At 39.5% G+C, this 21,065-nt stretch overlaps 1 protein-coding gene across 2 annotated transcripts in view; it reads right to left on the reverse strand.

Annotated features, from left to right (window-relative positions):
• The window catches only part of pcdh11 (protocadherin 11), a 199,480-nt gene extending 185,405 nt beyond the window's left edge, over positions 1 to 14,075 (reverse strand). For both annotated transcript variants that reach the window (XM_060885674.1, XM_060885675.1), the window contains exons 1-2: positions 13,689 to 14,075; positions 5,357 to 5,938 (exon numbers count right to left, since the gene is read on the reverse strand). In XM_060885674.1, coding sequence (XP_060741657.1) covers positions 5,357 to 5,896 — 540 coding nt within the window. In that variant the 5' untranslated portion in view covers positions 5,897 to 5,938; positions 13,689 to 14,075. The remainder of the gene's footprint in view (positions 1 to 5,356; positions 5,939 to 13,688) is intronic.
• Positions 14,076 to 21,065: the final 6,990 nt, after the last annotated feature.

Genomic DNA, 21,065 nt, shown 5'->3' on the forward strand with positions numbered 1-21,065 from the left:
AAATAGAATATTTAGATGAAGTGTAAATTACAGCCAGCTAACTAAGGTTAGCATTGATAATGTGTAGCTAGATGTGTGTGTTTAGTGTTGTTTCATAATTTTTCCCACAAATTTCTGTTGTTTACAACTTTTACAAATGCAGATTGTTTGAAGGACTTAGCAACAGAATGATAACAGTGATAAAAAAAAAAACAAAAAAAACACGCATAACAGATTTTTTTGCTAAAGTCAGCTAGGTGTATTTCTAGCTAATCGGCTTCTATGTGGGAGTTAAAACTAATGGCGAGGTTTTTGCTTTTGTCTTAATGTATTCGACAGCCAGCTAGATGCTAACAATCAATGAAGAGCATGACGAGCCTTATGAACTCGAGGTAAACTCTACGTGTTGACCTATTTATCTTTGACCCCCGAAACAGTACTTGTGCTGATATTTCAAGCTGTTTCTTTGATTCCACTGCAGTTCACCGTTTTTCTATAATACATCTTATAAACGGAGGTTGATTCCATTTGGCTTTCTTTCATTGCATTGTTGTTGTTGCAGCTGAGGCAGCATTACCCTCCAAAGGCTACTTGGGAAATGTGAAAAGGGTCCACCAGCATGAACCTCAGATTGGAGAAGGGGGTTGTTGGGTTCTGATTGTGATCTATTTAAGGTACACTGCTGGACAGGGAGATTACAGACCCCGAAAGGACGCTAGGGTAAGACGTGAAGAAAGAGTGTGGTAAAAGAGGCAAACATGACAGAGAAAGGACTAGAGCTTGAGGCAATAAGTGTGTGAGGGAGAACTTGAATAAAGGGCGGAGGAAGAGTGAGAACGAAGACATGTGGCACTCGTATTTTAAGCAGTCGGGGCCTGAGGTCAGCTGGTTATGTCCACATTTTTATAAAGCACACTGTTGTTTCTTGCCGACCTCCCAGCTGAAAGTGTTGCCACCAGCATGTTTTCCTTCTTAAAGCATAGTGCATGCAGGGTGTTTATACATGGTGAGGTGTGTTCCAATTTTCATTAGACTGAGTGCTATTGTGAATGTGCTGCTACTGTGTGAGTGTTGCTGGAGTTTTCGTTGCTATGCAATCTTTCCACGATTCCTATTTGTTTCACTGCTGGTGTGAGATCAGAGTAAATCTTTGTTGATTTTTCTGCTTTTTCTTATAAAAAGGCTTATAATTGAATCTAGTAAACTCTTGGGTATAAAGTGTAATTGGCAATAAACATTGGAGAAATTTCATATTCTCATGCTTGTTAATTAAAATAAATAATATTTGCTATAGGATTTAAGTGTTGAATTGTAAGGTACGTGGACTACGTATTTATTTTTACAAATAATGTTTGATATGGTTTTTAGATGAAGAGGCAGTGCTGTCTAAACTGAATAAAAAAAATGAGGAAAACCTTAAAAGTGTACAAATAATGATTATAAGTATGTTTATTATTATTGTTCAGTTATTATTATTATTAGTAGTAGTAGTAGTAGTAGTAGTAATATTACATACAATTTAATATTGAAAATATTTTATGTGCTGTTTTCCTAAAAAAAAATGTTGTCTCTTTTGTATATTCCTTTCTTTATTTGCACAATTTCCATGGCATTGCCATCGGTTATTTGGCATGTGAATACAATATATTTTAGTCAAACTTTTAGTAGTCTATATCTGGTTGTGTTTACACGCACAGTTGAAGACAATACCCACTGGATCTAATAGAACTAGCTTTTTTTTCCTGTGGCCAAGGGCTGCATGAGTTATCAAGCAACACTTTTGTTCCAGTTTAGCCCATACGGAATGAGGCTGGGGATTGTGATTACCTTCAGGCAGGCTAAGAAAGAGTCAAAAGAGCATGAATCACCAGCCCAAGGGAGGTGACAATCATCTGAAAATAATATGCATGCTGGTTGGGATTCGTTCCATATTTATTCCCCCTGACCTGCAGCTTATTAAGAGAAACACATAAGGTGAATTTATTTCTTAGGAGGATAACCCCCAGAAGATGCTGAAATTGGTACCAACTATAGAACACGCAATAAAGATATATATACAACAGTGACAATGCATCTCAAAAGTCCCAGGAACCTAAAAAACATAGGGTTTCTGTGAAAGACAGCTAAATCAGTGACTCCTCTAACATCATGAATCGATAATATGACCTTGAATGAAGTGCCCTGGACAGAGAAAGTAGAGTATAAATCTATATCTAGCATGGATGTATAGGGCTTTGTATGTACAAGACCATTGCTAGATGTTGAGTGTAGCCCAACAAATGAGGCTATAAAGACTTAAACACTTTCTTTCCCAATCCCCTGACCATGTGCTCCCCCTTTCTCTTTTGTTACCAACTCTGATCCAATTTAAACCATTTGGCAAAGACCAAAACACAAGAGCTGTCTCACTGGACCAGCCCCCAGCCAAAATTCAGCCACAAATGATAACTGGAACCAAATGAAAGTGAGCAGTATGGCTGGAAGCCTCCTATGTTCTGTCCAGGGCACTATCTGAAATTAGTCAGCCATCACCATCAAGCTTGTACTTGATCTATTTTGTATGTTTACTCAAACTGACATACCCCCTCCTCTCCACACACATACACACACGCACACACACACACACATGGAAAAGCTCTAAACACACTGTGCTAATGACTATCCACAGACCTTGAGTGCTCTTTCTCACAACCTATTTGTCCCCAAGGTAACAAACTTCTGGACTGATCAGCTTTAAGCCTCATGATAATTAGTTTGTTCAAAAAGAGGACAGCTCATTACAGCTAGGTTGGAATGGAAATGTTTACAAAAAAAAAGGTCTCATGGCATGCCAGTCACTTCTTCACTTGTCACTTCTTGATCATTAATGTTTTAATGAGTGCATCACCTCCTTGGCTGCCACTGATAGAGCTTCAACAATGTAAGTGCCAAATTAAATATGCATACATATTAGCTTACCGGAACAAGACTAAACATACAAGCAATGTTAACACAGCATCAGACGTAATGAGATCCTGGCTTGAGTAATAAGGAAAGCCTTTTGTAGTGTTTTATTTAAGCACAGAACCACCATATAGTGATAGTTCCCCCATGAGCCATTTAAGTGGTGGAAAGGGAGGGATAGGTATCTTAATGTGGGGTTAGAGTGCTTAAATGGTGGAGTGAAAATAACAATGAGTGGGGTGGAACCCACAACAGAAAAGTCAATATTTTTATCCCATGAGCCTGATCTGATCCACATGCCTCGAGACAGAACTTGTAAAAAAAAAAAAAAAAAAAGACTCTTTTTTAAGTGATAAAATCTCTTCTAATGGAAAGCTCTCCCCAGTAATGCATAGTATTACTTTCACCAGACTGACCTTGATGTGTCCACCATTTCATGTGACACAGCAACACTAATGCTGATGGAACGATAAATATGGCATCAGTTAAATAAAGACTAAAGCGTAATGGAGAATGCTGTTATATGAATACAATCCCACAGCGATTACTTTCCTGGGAGACGCTAATACCTAAGAGTTGTTCTTTCCTGACAACGATGAATGCAATACTTCATGACGATGAATACAATATTTCATTTATGAACATATACTTTTTATCCATTTATAGTTATAATTATTGTGAAAGCTTGCTAAGGCAATTGAGTTCTTGCTATCACTTATGTTATAGCAGCTGTAAACAACCATCCCTTCACCAGCCTCTCTTTATCGTGTATCTTTATCGTGTATCTACTGATACCGGGTAATCCGTCCATAAACACCTCTTTACAGAAATCTTCGCCATACCAAGCAAGTCCCCATGTACAGTATGAGGGGACTATGTACTATAGAAAATATTAACATAAGCACATGATAGCTTGAACCTACAATCTAAAACGAACAGAGACATGATAATATAGACAATCTATCAACACCCACTAACCATTTCATTCGACAACTCCATAGCACTTGTGGTTAAAACCAGGCATAGGGAAAGAATTCAAAGGCTGTGTCATAAGTCAAGGCTTCCGCTTTTCCAGAATATGCCGTGAGCACGCAACAAGCAAAAACAGGATCTCTGGCATCGCTCTTTGAGAGCAGAGCCTCTCGTTGTACGTGCAAACGCTGCCATGATGCTAATCAAGCACCGCCATGCTGTAGATCAGCTCGTCTCTCTGGGTAAAGTAGGACTGTGTGAGAGATCACAGGCTCACACTCGCTATCTGTCAGAGGACCAGACACAGTCCAAGAAGTGCATTTGCGGTCAGATTCTACTCAAGTGAAATTCACAGCAAGCTCAGAGGACAAAAATACTTCCTCTCGCCTGTATCCACCGTTCACTTTGTCCCGCCGTGACTGAACTGTCCTTTGATTCGTGTTTGCATATCCAATTTGGAAGCAAGCGGCTGCTCTCAAGTTCAAAAAAAGAATAAACCGAATTATCAAGCCAAAAGCAGACGTTGCACATATTTATTCGACTATGCAGCTATGTTGTAATATTACTTTGGTCATTTTCCAAGCACAAGCAATGAAGTGTTGCACTAGAGATGCCTTGGCAGCTATAGCGCTTTAAAAATGCAAATTGATGACTTAATCAGACATGGAATGCATGGATTCTGCTAATTCTCACAAGCAGATACAAATGACTCTTTCACATATTAATGGCAGTAGTGCTTTTTTTTTCTTTCAAAGTGTTTTATGGTCTTAATCAAACCCAGAGATAAACCTGAGTAAAACAAGATGTCCGATTGCACGCACGGTGCATTTGTGTGAAAGAAATTTGTTCGAGTTCCATTACTAGAGGTTAGAATGAGTAGATTAAAACACAGAGATAGTACACATGTTTTCTGAAACATCTTAGACAGGAATAGAAAAAATTAATACTCAGTATATTGTTTTTAGTCGATATCCAGTCTCTCCAGGATTTTGTAGCTTTGCGATTGCAGAAATTATTGCAAAATCAAACCATACACGGAGGAGGTTGCATGTTTGTTGAATGCCTACAGATTTTCCATAGATTTGGGCCAAGATGTATGTGACCTCATTACAGAATGCATTTAGCCTAAGCTCTCTTCGTCAAACATGATTAAAGCAGAGAAAGTAAATATATATATGTGTCTTCACTGGTAGGGGTTTAAAAAACAGAATTCTATGATTTAAAACAACAATACTTTTAAGTTGCTTCGCTAATTAAAAAAAATCGAGAATTTTTGTTGCAACCATACCAAAAAAACAACAACTGTGAAATCCTAGAGGGACTGAATATCTTGCTTTAAAGGAACAGTAAATTGCTTGTGGAACCCTGAGCCTGCAAACAATGCCAGTATTTTCCTTATTCCTTAAGGATCAATTTAATGGCAGTAGCAATTAAACAAATCACAGGAGAGCAATGCACCCACCTTGACAAGCTCATAGTGCTGGATGCCATTAAGCCCCACGTCTGGGTCGAAGGCTGAGGGTACCGGATAGCGGTTATTGATAGCTGTGTTCTCGGGAATGGAGATGTTAATGACGGTAGACTGGAACAGAGGGGCGTTGTCATTGATGTCTTCAATAAGGAAGCGAATCTTGACCAGGCGAAAGATCTCATCGGGCAGCACAGCCACCTCAATCTCGTAGAAGCAGCGCTTCTCGCTGAACACCCCGGAGCACAGCTTCTCGCGGTCGATGCGATTCGACGTAGTGAAGATCTCGCCAGTGCTGGCCTCCACCCTCACCAAAGGAACCTCTCCTGACTTGTAGACAGGTTTGAACTCCAGGGCTGAGGACAGCTTAACATTGGGGTCCAGATTTAGGTCCAAGTCTTTGCGCAGGTTCCCGATGCGCACGTTCTCCGGCTGTTCCTCCTTCACTGTGTAATCCTTCTCCTGGGCCCAGCACAGCGACACCAGGCAGGTGAGGAAAAGCACCAGCACATGGGATTCACTCAACAAGTCCATACTCAGAGTGGGTGGAGATTTGTCTTGGAAGGTCTGTAATTTCTATGGTAATAAGGGAAGACGAGAGAAGAGGAAAAGATAATTGTATTACCAAACCATGTAACACACAATTACACATTTGGCTATAATTAGCGTTCTTTTCACTAGTCTTGTTTTTTTGTAAATGACCTTTCACATCTTAACAAACGAGGAGAAAGCTGCATATCACATCTTTGGACGTAGCAACATTTAATAGTACTAAATACAATTAACCTTTGGTGCTCCACGTCAAATGATAACTGTATGAACAAGGAACTTGTATAGGTTCACTTAACTTTGACAACCACCCTAATTAATGCTGTTAACCACTTTCAGGAAATAAAGCAAATGTACAGCCCAGGGCTGTCTTTATTTCAATTCAAATGCCTCTAACATAAAATACACCAATTAGATATTTAGTGGCTAAATAACTAAATCTTTTAAAGCTTGGAGCACAACACATCGACAAAAATGCAATAGAAAACAATGTTTAGTCCAGAATCAGCTGTTAGCATTAATAGCAGCGTCGTATTATATATCCCACTCCTTCTATAGTGTAGAAAGTTAGCCTGTTTTATACAATTACCCACAATGCAGTTATACAATTATGCATTTATACATTTTATACAATTACCCACAATGCATTTAGTTGCATTCTGACTAATGGTCAGATCTGTTCCATAAATGTTTTTTTCTAGCTCCAACCTGTCATGTAACAAATACACTTTGGGGAAGTAGTAAATAATGTCCTACTGTATATAAATACATACAGCTGAAACTGTGTGCATGTGTGTGTGTGTGTGTGTGTGTATGTGAACACTGAACATGTGCTGTTAGGTTAGATTTTGCAGTTATTATATATATAAAATGAGGAAGCACTGTTAATATAAAGTGGACACACGTCTCTAGTCTCTTGATGGCCATTACAGTCCCTAACAATATTTGCTCTGTAAGAAATTTGACCATATCAAATCTAATGGATCAACCCTGCTCTAATAATCATAATTATCCCCTAGAAGAACACAAAGACATTTCTAAAGTGATTGAAGAATTTGTATTTTTGTGCTTCCTGTAAATTAACTACAACAATCTCATCAGCCGTATAAATAAATATTATATAAATAAATGCTGCCAGAGTGTCCAGGCCTTCCTATGTGTGGGAAAAGTAATTGAAAACCAGTAGGGAAGATGCCTAACACTCCCAAAGTCTGGCTATTGTTACTTTTACACAGTCTCATATGCTGTGCTATTTCTGTAAGAAAATGTGATTTGTGTAATTTCCCCAGATGCACTGAGAAGCCATTCTAGTCGAGTTTTCTTTCTTCTAATCAAAACAATGGCAACTATATGAAAGTTTAAAAAGTGCAATCTATGCATCTTTAATTCGCCTGACTCCAAAAAGCTTTGCCCCTATGAGTTGACGGATTCTTACTTCGGCCTTTAGAAGGAAAAAAACTGCATTAAAATATAACTTTGGTATATTAATGGTTCTAATATGAGATGGTAGAATCAGTGCAGCATGAATAAAAAAAACACTCTTTTGTGAAAGATTCATTAAAGGATATTTAATTAATATTTAAAAGAGAGGAACACAAATAAAAGCTTCATGATTCATAACACTAACATGATTAGTTATTTGCAGATTTAAGGAGCTTTAATGAACACTGGGTTGGACAAATCATTAATTTATTAATCAAGCCTCTTCGGCACGTTGACGTTTTTTAGTCCTTTGTTTTCTGTGATAAAAGCGGTAGCTAACCTAACATAACGATGTAGGTCCGAGCTATTTACGTGCACTAATAATGATTATGAAATGAAAGTGTGCATGACCGTGTATTCACTCACTCTCACTCATTTACTACCGCTTATCCGAACTACCTCGGGTCACAGGGAGCCTGTGCCTATCTCAGGCGTCATCGGGCATCAAGGCAGGATACACCCTGGACGGAGTGCCAACCCATCGCAGGGCACACACACACTCTCATTCACTCACACAATCACACACTACGGACAATTTTCCAGAGATGCCAATCAACCTACCATGCATGTCTTTGGACCGGGGGAGGAAACCGGAGTACCCGGAGGAAACCCCCGAGGCACGGGAAGAACATGCAAACTCCACACACACAAGGTGGAGGCGGGAATCAAACCCCCAACCCTGGAGGTGTGAGGCAAACGTGCTAACCACTAAGCCACCATGCCCCCCTGACCGTGTATTGTGTTTGTTTATTCAACATATGTCTGTATCTCACTTAAATGACTTGATATTTTAACAGTACTGTGGGTATGTTTACATGTGCCCATTTTGTCAATACAAATACATTCTATTTATAGGTACCCTAAACATTGCAACCCGATTCGCACCACTGGAGGTGTCTGCAAGATATTTTGGAATGTGCCTGAGAAAATAGTCTGATTCGAGCGTTTACATGGCTGATGTTTTTCTTATTTCCGATCTATACCACCCTGTTCATCCTATTCATTCGAATCGAGATCGTTCAGATCGTTTAAGACGAAGGCTTCTTAATACGGTTCAGCTATCAATCCGATTACTAACAGATTACTGCACGTAACTGTGAAGGTTACTGTTACTTATAACAGGATTGTCGACAGCTTTGTCCTGGATTTCGGGTTTTTCAACTATCCTGATTTATGTCATACTTAATTACTCAGCTGAGTAAAAATCTTTCAACCAACACTTTTTTCTTTTCCATGTTGTTAAACCTACATGTCTGTGGCTTTCTTGAATTAAAAACTAATAGACTGTATAAGAAATGTGCTTGTCGTGGGCACCTAGACCGATAGAACGATCCGTGCATCTCTGAATCACACATCCCTGGCCTTGCTAGCAGACACTCCAGCCATGAAGATTGGCTCCCCGCCATCAAATATACATGATCAGTTGATGAAATGAGCATGACATTTCTCACTGGAATTCCATCAGCTCTCTGCAAAAAAAGGAAGACCTCTTTACATATATAAGGCCACGGAGCCTGTTTTGATGTGTGAGAACTGCAAACTGCGGTGAGTTCAGGTCGGTGCTGTCAGGGCATGTTGGGTTACCCTGAGCATGCGCTCTGTAGCGGACCTCTAGAGAGACTCATTAAATGTTCACCGGATAGAAGAACTCTGTACACACTATTTACATGGCAGTGATCAATGAGCAGCTTATTCTTTACACTGATTCACAAATTGGTAGCTCGGTGCAGTCCTTTGCAAAAAAAAACCCACAAGGAGCTCATAATTCGTTTTGCTTTTGAAGTTCGGACCTTTTTTCGGCCAGCAAGAGCAAGCAATTATTCTACACCTACTCTACTATGATAAGCCTGAAACAGTCAGTCAGAGGATTTGCCCAACAAATGTATAATGAAGAGAACTTGCTGGCAAAGGGATGCATTACAGTGTGGTGAATAAAAGATGAAAAGATGATCTAGATTTTTGAACATTGCTCTGCCTTACATTAAGGGTGGCACTGAAAAGCCTTTCAAATGTACTTAACAGAACCGAAAGCACTTTTAAACTTTCTGTTGTGAGCTATAGGATGCCATTCAGTTCATGCTCACTTGTTTCCTCTGTACATTTCGACGATATCCCGAAATAATGACATATACAGTCCTGCTGACAATACAGACCCGAAATAGCACACAACAGTGCAGAGAGAGTATGCACCATAACACACAGCGAGCACTGTTTAGCATTTTGTAAGGAGCTTTTCAGTCCAGGGACATGGAGCTGGGATTAGTCAATTCCACAAGGGAGAAAACATGCCATTCCTCCCCATATTTAGGACAGTTTATCTTGTTGTAGAGCATGTATAGTCATTTTACACTGAGATTTTCTCTTGGGAATGGCTCTCAAAACTCCACCCCAGATAGATTTGCAGAGCTTTGAAGGTTCAACTTTCTCAATCTTTGAGAAAACTTCCAGCTTGCCAGCGCATTGGGAGCTCGTGTCAAGAGAAATCACATGTGTCACCGAGGATGCTTTTTCTGCTTGCAATGGGTTCCGATGATCTATTTTGAGCGCTGGACCATGGAATCCACAGGGTAGGCAAAAGCCACCCATCCCTCTGGTGCCTGAGCTGAAGAACACACCAACTCCGGATCTCTTTACATGACAATGTGATGGACTGAGCTGCCTGTTTTTATTATGAGCCAAGCTGTCAAGGAAGAAAATATCTCCGCAGCCCCAGAGCATTTCAGCTTACATTGCAATGGGATGGCTGTTTTGAATAATTGTCTGTATGGTGTCTCCTGCCTCAGCAGCTGGGGTGGTGAATTCTGCATGATATTCAGAGATTATAACCTCTGAGCGAAGTCAGAATTGTAATTAAACCAAGGAGGCGTTGCACAGAATTATTAAAGGTGCTTATGGAAGTTAATCTGGGACAAGTGCCTAAAGCGTGTCACTCACTTCAACTTGTTCATTTTATCAGTCGAGCTTCGTGCTCCCAATCGGTTTGAATGTACCTCATTTCTTTGACATTTCAGCGTCTTATTTGAATTCACCCTCAACCTCCTGCCGTCAGCAACACGAGGCCATTCTCTGTCCTGCCAGCCGCCTATCCCCCTACCTGCTCTCCCTCCTCTCTACTCGGGATGTCAAGCTTCACATCCATGCGTGACTCTTTTTATTCATCATTCTGCTTTAACACTCCATGAATATAGTAGAGGCAGCTATGAATTTCTAGTACATTCAAGTGGATGACTATATTGTGCAAGGAATGTTGCACTTTTACAGCCCTCCGCTGACTTATTTCACTGTATTTCAAACCTAAGGCGTAAAGACAAATGCAAAATAGGATCGAAAACCTCTAATAGAGATCCAGAATGAAGTTTAAAGGTCAAACCTGTTTCAATATTGTAAAGTGAAGCCACAAAGTTGGTCTGCCACACAGAAAGCTTGTGCTTGATCAATACAGAGGTATTAACATACTAAATAGGTTGTCAATCGAAAAGGATAAACAGATGTAGTTAATTCAACACAGTCGATTTATGGCTGTCACCAAAGATTACTTAGCCGCAGAGCCGTGTCAGCCGTTTTTGTGCAAAAGTTTTTATGTAGTAGACTAACGAAATAACTTGCCAACAAAAACGCAGGCAGAAACTTGTTTGGCCGTTATGGCGAGGCATTAATCACAGTCAGAATTTTTAATTTCACCTAAAAAAACTGTTTAATAAAACTTTGATTTTAATTTCTGAAACCAACATCCATCAAGTTACAGCGGTCAGCTTCAAGAGGAAAAACGTGTCAGCGGCTGACATGTCATTTTATCGGATTAAATTTATTTTAACAGAGACTGCAAAAAAGGCTGAAATTTCCTCATACAGAACAGATAAAGGCTGTTTTGCTTTCAGTCCAATGTTCCTTAGAATCATAATAGTCAACCTCTCTGTAGTTCATTATCGCAAAAGAATGGGTTATTTCTAAAACAGGACTTATTTCACCTTTGATAAAGGCTGTCATACAATAACAGAAGGAAACACTTTTCAGTCTTTATAGCCAGGAAGAAAATGCACAAAAGACAACATAAAGGTCAGGGTGTTACGGTCGAACATTTTCTTTTTCACTTTAACATGAAGGCTGAAGTGAGCTGTTGCTAGGCCTGTGAAATAGCTTCTTTTTTTTTTCTCGGACACGTATGACATGCTTAGTTAAATCGATCAAGTTTCACGTTCATCGTCGTTTATTTTTGAAAGTTGTCTATTATTTGCTAGCTGGAAATAAAAAATTTAACAAGAGTATTGTCCCTTGTTATATATTTATCTATTATAACCGCAATGGGACAAACAAAGAATAACCTGTCAGTAGAGGGCACTCAAATAGTGGGGATGAGATCAGGATTAGCATAGTTACATTTAACTTTAAAGATGAAAGCGAGCGTATACATCATAAAATATGCTTAGCATTGCAAAGTATCATATCACCGTCGGGGATTGGAATAGCACTATATACTTATTGCCAATCAGCCCCTAGGCTTAAATACTGTTTAAAAAAAAATAATGCCCATGTCTGATCATTAAGTGCAAGTAACATTGTCTTGAAATACCCATCTACTGATGTGTAACATGTTTGTAGCTTTCTGAAATCCTAAAAATTATTTCAAATGTCAAAAAAGAGTAGTTTGCCCTTATTTGATGCCAATTTTTTTGCACAGTGGAAGGACAAAATGTCAGTTGCATGATATAATTAACTTCTTCCTTATTTTTATATAGTCACGGGGAATCAATTTGTTTCCTGACTTAAAAACGTAGCCTCACAAAAGTACAGACGTTTTGAACAATGTAGCTTAAACGACTGTTAAGGCATTACATTCACTTTCTCTTGTACAAAAAGACATACCCTTCAGGCTATATCACCAACTTCTATAGCCAGAAGGATAGTAAGGGCAACAGGTTTCCTATGCTGAAACTTTGGTTATATGTTTCACATTTTTCATTCTATCAACTCAAATCTGCTTATTTTGACAACAATAACCTCCAGACAAATATGTGAGAAGGTTTGTTATGATTTTTGTTTAGATGACACCCTGAATCTAGGTCTAGTCTAACGATAAGTCCAAAAGTAAAACTTGACCTAACACTCCAACTAACAAGCACTGAAAGGGTTTCATAGTTTAACTAAACAGTCAGATATGTACATATGCATTCTTTATGTAAACAGTATTGTTTTGCCTTAAGTGTGCTTTAAATTCTTGCAGCACTGGTCAAATATCCTTGAATAAAAAAATAAGAAAGATATTAAATTGTGCATGCACTATACTAATTTTTTTCTAAATATATATTTCAAGGTCACATGTAAGCTTAAAGGATGTAACGGGTGTTCGTTAGAATGGAGAATTAAACCGGGACTCAATGGATCCTCCGGAAAATCCCATCAGCTGCCCGGTTACAGAGTGACGAACCGTCGGCAACTCAGTAACCACAGATTGCAAATCTACAGCTTAATTCTACACATTTCCCATGCAATTCTACAGCTTAATATTTTTTTTTACAAACCCTAGACTAGTTCTAGACTTTTGGCATATATAAACTTTTTCTTTCTTTTATTTATTTTTATTAATTTATTTATTTATTACTCCAAAGTAGACTCTCCAACATGCAACTGATGCCATGCATCTGCTTGCATCTTTATTTTTTTATTATTTTTTTTTAAGCCCTAACTTTAATCCTTGCCCAGGTTAACGTGCACAAGGTTCGAACCCTCGGACCGTCTCGCGCACAAGGCCGCTTTAACTTTCTTTTCAACCCTGGATCATTCTGCTGCAAATAACCTTTATATATATATATGATCTCGTTGGCTTTCTCCAGGTGTCTATCATGAAATAGCATGTTTATGCGGTGCATAAGCAGCACGCACTGGTTAATAGGCTATTCTCTAAAGGGATTGATGTTGGGACAAGAGAACGCCGAATGCTTGTTCGATTGTAGTCGATTATTTTTCAGTATAAAGAAAGATACAGCCAATGATGGTGCGATCGGGAGAAAATCCCGGCTGATTTTCTTAATCCTGGGCATCACCGTATTAAGATTACACCAAATGAATGAGCTGAGGTTAGTGAGAGCGGGTTTTATACGTGCGTATTTTACTTATGTTAACAAAAGTAGATACAGAAGATCCAAAAAAGTCCTTTACGCACAGCGGTTATATGCGTCCTGTCTATAAACGCAGGTCGATTTGGGAGATTGGATAAAGAACGCGCAAAAAAAAAATCCCAATCAGATTATTTATGATATATATTTAATCTGGAATAAATATAAAAGACGCTTCTTACCTTTGATTTATTTTTTTTGAGAAATATGGGGAAAATAAAACTCTTGTTAATTCGCGTCACGCAGCGCCATCGCCGTTTTAGGAGACGAAGTGCCGTGAAGCTGAGACTCAAGTGGAGTGAAATAGGGAAAAAAAAAGAAATCTCTTCGCAGGAGAAAATCGAACAGCTTGAGTCGGTATCCAGCTAAACAGCACGATGTGTGTCCTTTAAGAAAGAAAGCAAAAAAAAAAAAGTCTACGGTCCACAAGAACGGCGTTGGAAACCTTGCGCTTTACTTTTCCACCGTGATTCCTCCTCCTCCTCCTCCTCCTCCTCTTCCTCTTCTTCAGACGGATGGACTCGACTGCTTTCAGTTGCACTCTCAGTCACACTGATGCTCCGAGCCGCTTACTCAACACGCAACACTTCTGAATGGATGGGAGAAAGAAAGGAAAAAAAAAAACTGGGGAAGAAAGGAAAAGGAAAAAAAAAGGAGGGAGAAAACAAGTCATCATTGGAAACAGGGGAGTCTTCCGGGCCACACAGGGATTGTTTGAGTGAATTTGGTGTGTCTGACGCACAAGTGCGCACTACTGAGGTGCGCTGAGAACATAACCAGCGCGTTCTCGCGCCTGTCACGCTCACTGTTTGGCGAAACGAGTCACAGTTAAACGCAGAATGGATGGGAACATGGACTGCTGTCAGCGCGCGCTCTTCCCAATGGAGGAGGATGAAAGCGCGCCTTGGTGCAGCATCACTCACTCACTCCCTCACTCGCTCGCTCGCTCACTCACACACACACACAATCTGACACTGGTCGCGATGAGTCGGCTCAGTCGGCTCACTTTTTGTGAACACGCCCCTTGCGCCGCCGACTCCTTGAGTTCCCGGGTGACGTCAGGGCAACAGGGCGGGGTGACGTCTCGGCGTCTCCGCCTCCATCATGTAAAAGCCGCACTGCTGATGAAGACTGTGGCTCACTTCGCGGAAGAGGGGGCAGTGTTGGTTTGGCAATTATATGGTCACTTGTTTTCCTCCAGCAGAATGTGTGGTTGATTCAAAATGTTAAACTCTTTTAAGTTATCATTTGTCATCGACATCCTTTAAAGCTACTTGGATGAGCATGATTATCATGTTCTCTCCCTCTCTCTCTCTCTCTCTCTCTCTCTCTCTCTCTCTCTCTCTCTCTCTCTCTCTATTATTTCATTTTTTTATGGAGATTCACCTGATTTGGAAATTCATTAATAGCTTTATTATGGTCAGGATGGTGATTAATCCATAACCGTACTGCAGAATGTAAACACCCTGAATGGGACGTCAGTACGTCGCATGTTTTGGGGATGCAGGAGGAAACCAGAGAACGTACATCAAAGCCTCACGGACGTGTGGAAAACACAGACAGTAATCCAAGCTTAAGATCATATACTGGAGCTGTAAAGGTGTCAGTATGCCTTCAATTTGTAAACTGAGGTTGTATAAACGTGCAGAAGGTCTGACGGCATGTTGCCTTATATCTATTTTCTCACACTCAATAAACACTCATATTGTAAATGTTAATCAGTCCATCAGTTTGCATTAATAAATTAATTCATGTGGATTTATAAAGAGAATCCAGATTCATCAAGAGAACACCCTGAATGGGACACCGGTTTCTTTGCGTATTTTTAGTAAGTAGGAAGAAACCAGAGAACCCAAACTGAAGATTGAGTGCTGGAACATAACGAAAGCGTGATCAGACCAAAAATCTTTACCCTGGTCGGTGTCATGGTGGATGTGGATCCTAACCAGGTAAGCATATGTGAAAGGCAGGAGCACACTCAGAATGTGACACTAGTCCATCCCACGGCATGATCCACAGACATAGGAGGAAACTAGAGAACCCCCACAGAGACACAGGGAAAAAATAGTAAAGTCTGTACAGACAGTAACCCGAGCTCAGGATCGAACACAGGATCCTGGGGCTGCAAGGCAGCAACACTACCCATTTGTAAATTGAGGTTATGTAACCTCTGAGGGCTGCTGTGTGCCCACAATATGTGATTCATCTAAAACGAAAGTACAGACCTGCCAAATAACGTGTCTTCTGTGTACTTTATATGTTTTAGCTAATACACCATAGCTCTCATGGTTTCACATTCAATAAAGGTCATTCCCTCGCCATGTAGACATTGATCACACCATAAATTTTGACATCACTAATATGTTACAAATCACAAGCAATTACAAGTGGCCTTAGGCATCTTTTGTAAGCAATGGCTATTACCTCAGTAACTGTAGCTGCCTGTTATTCACCTGGTAGACTACAGCTTTGTATAGCAAACCCTGTTCAATATGTGTTCTTGTGGGTCTTAGATGATAAATTATAAACTCAATAACGGTTACATATGCCTGTGGAAATGTGCACAGAATCTATGGATGATGCTGGCCAAACTTTATAATATAGTATACGGTTACCGTGACTCAGCATCAGAAGAATTTACCATTACTGTCAGCTGTCACGGTTTTAAAATTTAGGATGGAAATGAATTGAACACTGACCTCATAATCTATTTAAAGTGGAGAAATGATCAACCACTTATAGTTATAGGCCCAGTGGGGGGCTGATGATAATATTCACTGACAAAATGTTTCCTACAAAATTGCACTGTGAAGTCAATGCCTAATTTTCTTATGCAGGGAAAACTGACATTTCCGTTTCGTTTTAAGGTCATGTGGTTATCCCATTCCCAGAGCTTAAAGGGTTTGATCACTTGGTATTTTGTTTTTTAAGATTCATGCTTTATGACACTGAAGGACTTCTCTGAGGCATGTTAAAGAAATGCAAATCTGAAAGGCTTAAAGCAATGTAAAAGGCACAAAACAGCCCATGAATAATGCAGAGGGTTATTTTGCTACTCAAAATGAACTTTCATAGTAACTGGTTATGCATTTGTGATAGCGTTATGGAATCCACCACACACACACACACACTCTCGCTTTCTCTCACACACAAACACACACACACACACACACACACATACATGACAGCTAAATTGGTGTTGCTGCTTTTTTCATTTGGACATTGTTTTGGGTCTTACTGAAATGGACAAGACGCGTGTATGCTAACTGCTATGAAGCGGCCTTCAGCAAAAATTGAGCGTTTGTATACGTTTGTGTGATTGATATTTTTCTATCAGTGCTGTTGTCCTTGGTGCTTCAACCCCCACAGATTGTCTTTCAATGGGTGTTTTGACAGCCATCCTCTGCTGTCTTAGCCGAGGTAGTGGAGTTTTGTGACACTCAATACCTCTGTGGAAATGTCTAGATTCTTCAGCATTGTACGAAGGATGGTGTTGGTATAAATCTAACAAGGAAGACAATGTCCCAAGTGTTCATTTGCTAAAATCCCTCCAGTCCTCTCCAGGAAAAAAGACTTCATTTATTATTTCTTTGTTTCCTAATGAACTAAAAGAATGGCATGGATTGCCTGTTATTTCCCCACTGTGTCATATAAAGCATGTACAGTAGACTCTGTGTGTATGCGTGCTGTGTGTGTGTGTTTTTAGTAACATTGTGTTCAGTGTATTTCTCTTCCATACACATTTCTTTTGTTTCTTTCTCTCCATGTCCCTCTTGATTGATCTATGTCAATAAACTCATTGAGACAAACCCCGCTGTGCTTTTCTTTAGATTAGATTCAGCAGTGAATGGAGGTTCCTTTTGGCATCGAAAGCAGAAGGCTGTGACGTTTCATTGGCAATCAGATCGAAAAAACATGTGTAGTCAAGGTGAATACATGGTGAGCTAATTGCACCTCTTGCACTAAAACCTAAACCAGTGCATGCACTGCTTGAATCATTTCTTTAACATAATTAAAATCCTTTTTTCTTTTTTTTTTTTTTTTTTTCTTTTTCTTTTTCTTTTTTTTTTTTTTACAGCAGATCAGCACTTCTGAAATCTCTGTATCAACATTGTATGAGACCCATGAGGTAAGCTTGGTACAAATCTTTCTTTTCCTCTCCCTACTGATATGATCAAATGGGCTTTTCTGTATGCCTTAATCTGCATGCTGTTGGCACCACTCCCTGATCCATGAGTCATTATGAGCAGCAAGAAGAAAAAAAAAACATTGAAGAAAAGAACACACTAATATACCTTATCAGTCTGGCACAGCTGGGCAGGGATCGCTGCTGAGGGCTGCAGAGGTAAATTGCAAGGTGTGCCTCAGTGTATTAACATTCAGGTTCTTCAGAAAGGATTGATCTCTGCCTGCAATAATACATGCCTGTGTATTATCCCATCTGTCTCTAAAGAAAGACTAGCTTCTTTCTCTCTTTACAGTCCTCAACAGCCACTCAAATCCTGTCTTGCGACACAGAGCATCTGCAGCATTTGTTACTTTAAAAGTTGAAATTTTGAGAAATGCTGAGGTGATATTTGGGTGGAAAGAGAAATGAAAACCTTTACGGGGTCGAAATCTTTGGCAAAACACAATTTCTTAAAATTAAATTTTTTCATTTTGCAGATTAGTTCTGGTGTTATAATGTTACGTCCCTGCAATTGTGAAAAAGAAAATATATTTATTATACCATTCAAATTCCACAGACATGCCCCTTTTCTCTCTTTAGAACCTAAACTATTTATGGAGAAATATTTCTATCAGAATATTTTTTAAAATAACTTTAAAAATGGTCACTTTATCATTTTTTTTTTTTGTTTGTTCAACTATTTTTATTAATTTATGGCCCAAATAAAATCAATTGTACTTTAGTCACCTGGTAAATTCACTAGTGAATAAATAACACATTTATTTATTTATTTATTTATTTATTTATTTATTTATTTATTTATTTATTAATGATAAAATATATCTCAGTCAACCTGCATCTTTTATCACTTGCCAGGATGAGTCTCTATGGAAACAATATACAGAGGAGCTTAGGGAGGAGAGAAAAGTTACCTCCTATGTACTGCCTTTGTGCTATCACTTATTGAACAAGATGAACAAAGTTGCGGAGGAGTCTGAGGGGGCGAAGGCGTTATAAATCTTGACCTTTGCTTTCAAAACATGCAACAATCATGACCTTGGTTCAATGTGCAGAAGAAGACTGGCATTCAAAAGCAACTGCCCTTCAGGCACGAAGATCATCTGTTGAGAGGAAGGCGCAGCACATAAACAAAAAGTCTGATTCAATACGTTCGGGCCGTCAATTTATGGAAGGTATGCTTCGGATTTAAAAAAAAAAAAAGAAAAAAGAAAAACTATTTAAATCACCTTCACTGGTTGAGGCTTTATCTCAATGTGCTGTGCATGTAGGTGTATGTGCATGTGTGTCGTGTAGTCCACACTTAAGCGTCAGAGAGAAATAAAGACAGAGAGAAGGAGAGAACTCCGTGTACTCCCATCTGTATTTTCAAATGTCAATGAGTGCTGCCATCAGGTGAGAAGTGTGGGTGTGTGATGGGTAATAAGCAGATCGTTGAGGGGGTGGGAAGATCAGCGTTTGATGCATTGTCAGACCATGTTGGCTGTCTGACCATTATGTGGCGTCTCAGTCAGATGAGATGAGAAGGGATTGTATGACTGCTGGACTGTAATGAATTACCAGAGATAAGTAACCTCAGTAATGGCTCAGGTGAGGGATTGTTGTTTGTTTGTCAGGTGGACAAGGCTTACATGCGGAGGATCTATGCTACAGTATGTCTATGAGGTCACAGGGTCAGACCAATAGAGAAAATCCATTTGACCTAAGCTGAACCTTAATACATTTCAAACTAATATACTACATGTCTTCAACAGATTAAGTGAAGTGAGATTATTGTATTTTGTATTAGTTTCTCTAGATTGGGCAGTTTATTCATTGAAGAAAGCAAAATAAATGAGATGCACTAATGAGTTTTGCATCGATTCATTGATACGTATTTATGTGGGACCGAATAATGTCAGGCTCAGAACCCGTAGACCCTGATTTCTCACCTTAGCTGGAATTTATATCTAAATAATAATGATTCCATTTAATGCGTAATCTTTTTATATATTCCATGTGATATTTTTAAAAGGTTTATCTTTTTCACATCAGATATGATTTTGTTTCATTTATCTTCAGTAATCACTTTATCCTGCTCAGATCATGGTGGATCAGGAGTCTATCCTGGGAAAAGTCATGGGAAGAACACACCATGAATACGTGAGTATACTGTCTCATTCACTCATTCATTGAAGTCAAAGCCAGTCGAAGTTCAGGCATGTTTTTTTTGGAGGATGAGTAAAATATGTGATGTTCTCATGCAATGTAAGATTTGAGACTTGAAGGTGCAAGGTTATTCTAAAACCCTCAGACCTTGCTTGCATTTTGCACTATTTAAAATAAAGCCTTTCCTTAGTTTCTTATTCTCTGGGGAAACAATTAAAGGCTATTTGTAGAAAAAAAGGCAACATGTCGCATGTTTAATTGGCATAGAAATGCATATCTGTAGCTGTATCAAGCTAATTTCATGGAAGAGATATGCCACAATTTTAACCAGTGTCACATCAGCTTTTCTCATCAATTGTGGATGGAATGATGCTTGAATGCTTTGTAGGTCTTCTACAATTTAGTTGCTGCCACATTTACATTTACAGCATTTGGCAGACGCCCTTATCCAGAGCGACGTACATACAGTAAGTGGTTAAATCTCCAACATTGAATCATTAATGCTGGCTCACTAGGTTACATACATAAGATACCATGAGTTTAAAACATTTGTTCAGAGTTACAATGAAAAAGTGTCAAATGTTGTGTTTTTTTTTTTGTTGTTTTGGTTTTTTTTTTTAAATGCAAAAGATAAGGAAAGAAGTGCTAGTTGAAGTGTTTCCTGAATAAGTAGGTCTTCAACCGCCGCTTGAAAATATCCAGTGACTCAGCTGTCCGGACCTCTAGGGGAAGTTCGTTCCACCACCTTGGTGCCAGAACAGAGAAGAGACTTGTAGTATACTTGCCTCTTACCCTGAGAGATGGTGGAACCAGTCGAGCAGTGCTGGTAGATCGGAGGGTGCGGGGTGCAGTGCGAGGAGTGATGAGGGCTTTGAGGTAAGAGGGAGCTGGTCCATTTTTGGCTTTGTAGGCCAGCATCAGTGTTTTGAATCTGATGCGTGAAGCTACCGGAAGCCAGTGGAGGGATCGCAGCAGCGGGGTGGTATGCGAGAACTTTGGCAGGTTGAAAACAAGCCATGCAGCTGCATTTTGGATCATTTGCAGAGGACGGATTGCGTTCAAAGGTAGACCTGCCATTAGTGCGTTGCAGTAATCCAGTCTAGAAATGACAAGAGACTGAACAAGTACCTGAGCAGCCTGTGATGACAAAAATGGCCGAATCCTTCTAATGTTGTAGAGAAGAAACCGACATGAGCGAGTCACATTAGCAACATGAGAGGAAAAG

Source organism: Tachysurus vachellii, chromosome 13, assembly GCF_030014155.1.
Source record: "Tachysurus vachellii isolate PV-2020 chromosome 13, HZAU_Pvac_v1, whole genome shotgun sequence".
Classification (NCBI taxonomy): Eukaryota; Metazoa; Chordata; class Actinopteri; order Siluriformes; family Bagridae; genus Tachysurus; species Tachysurus vachellii.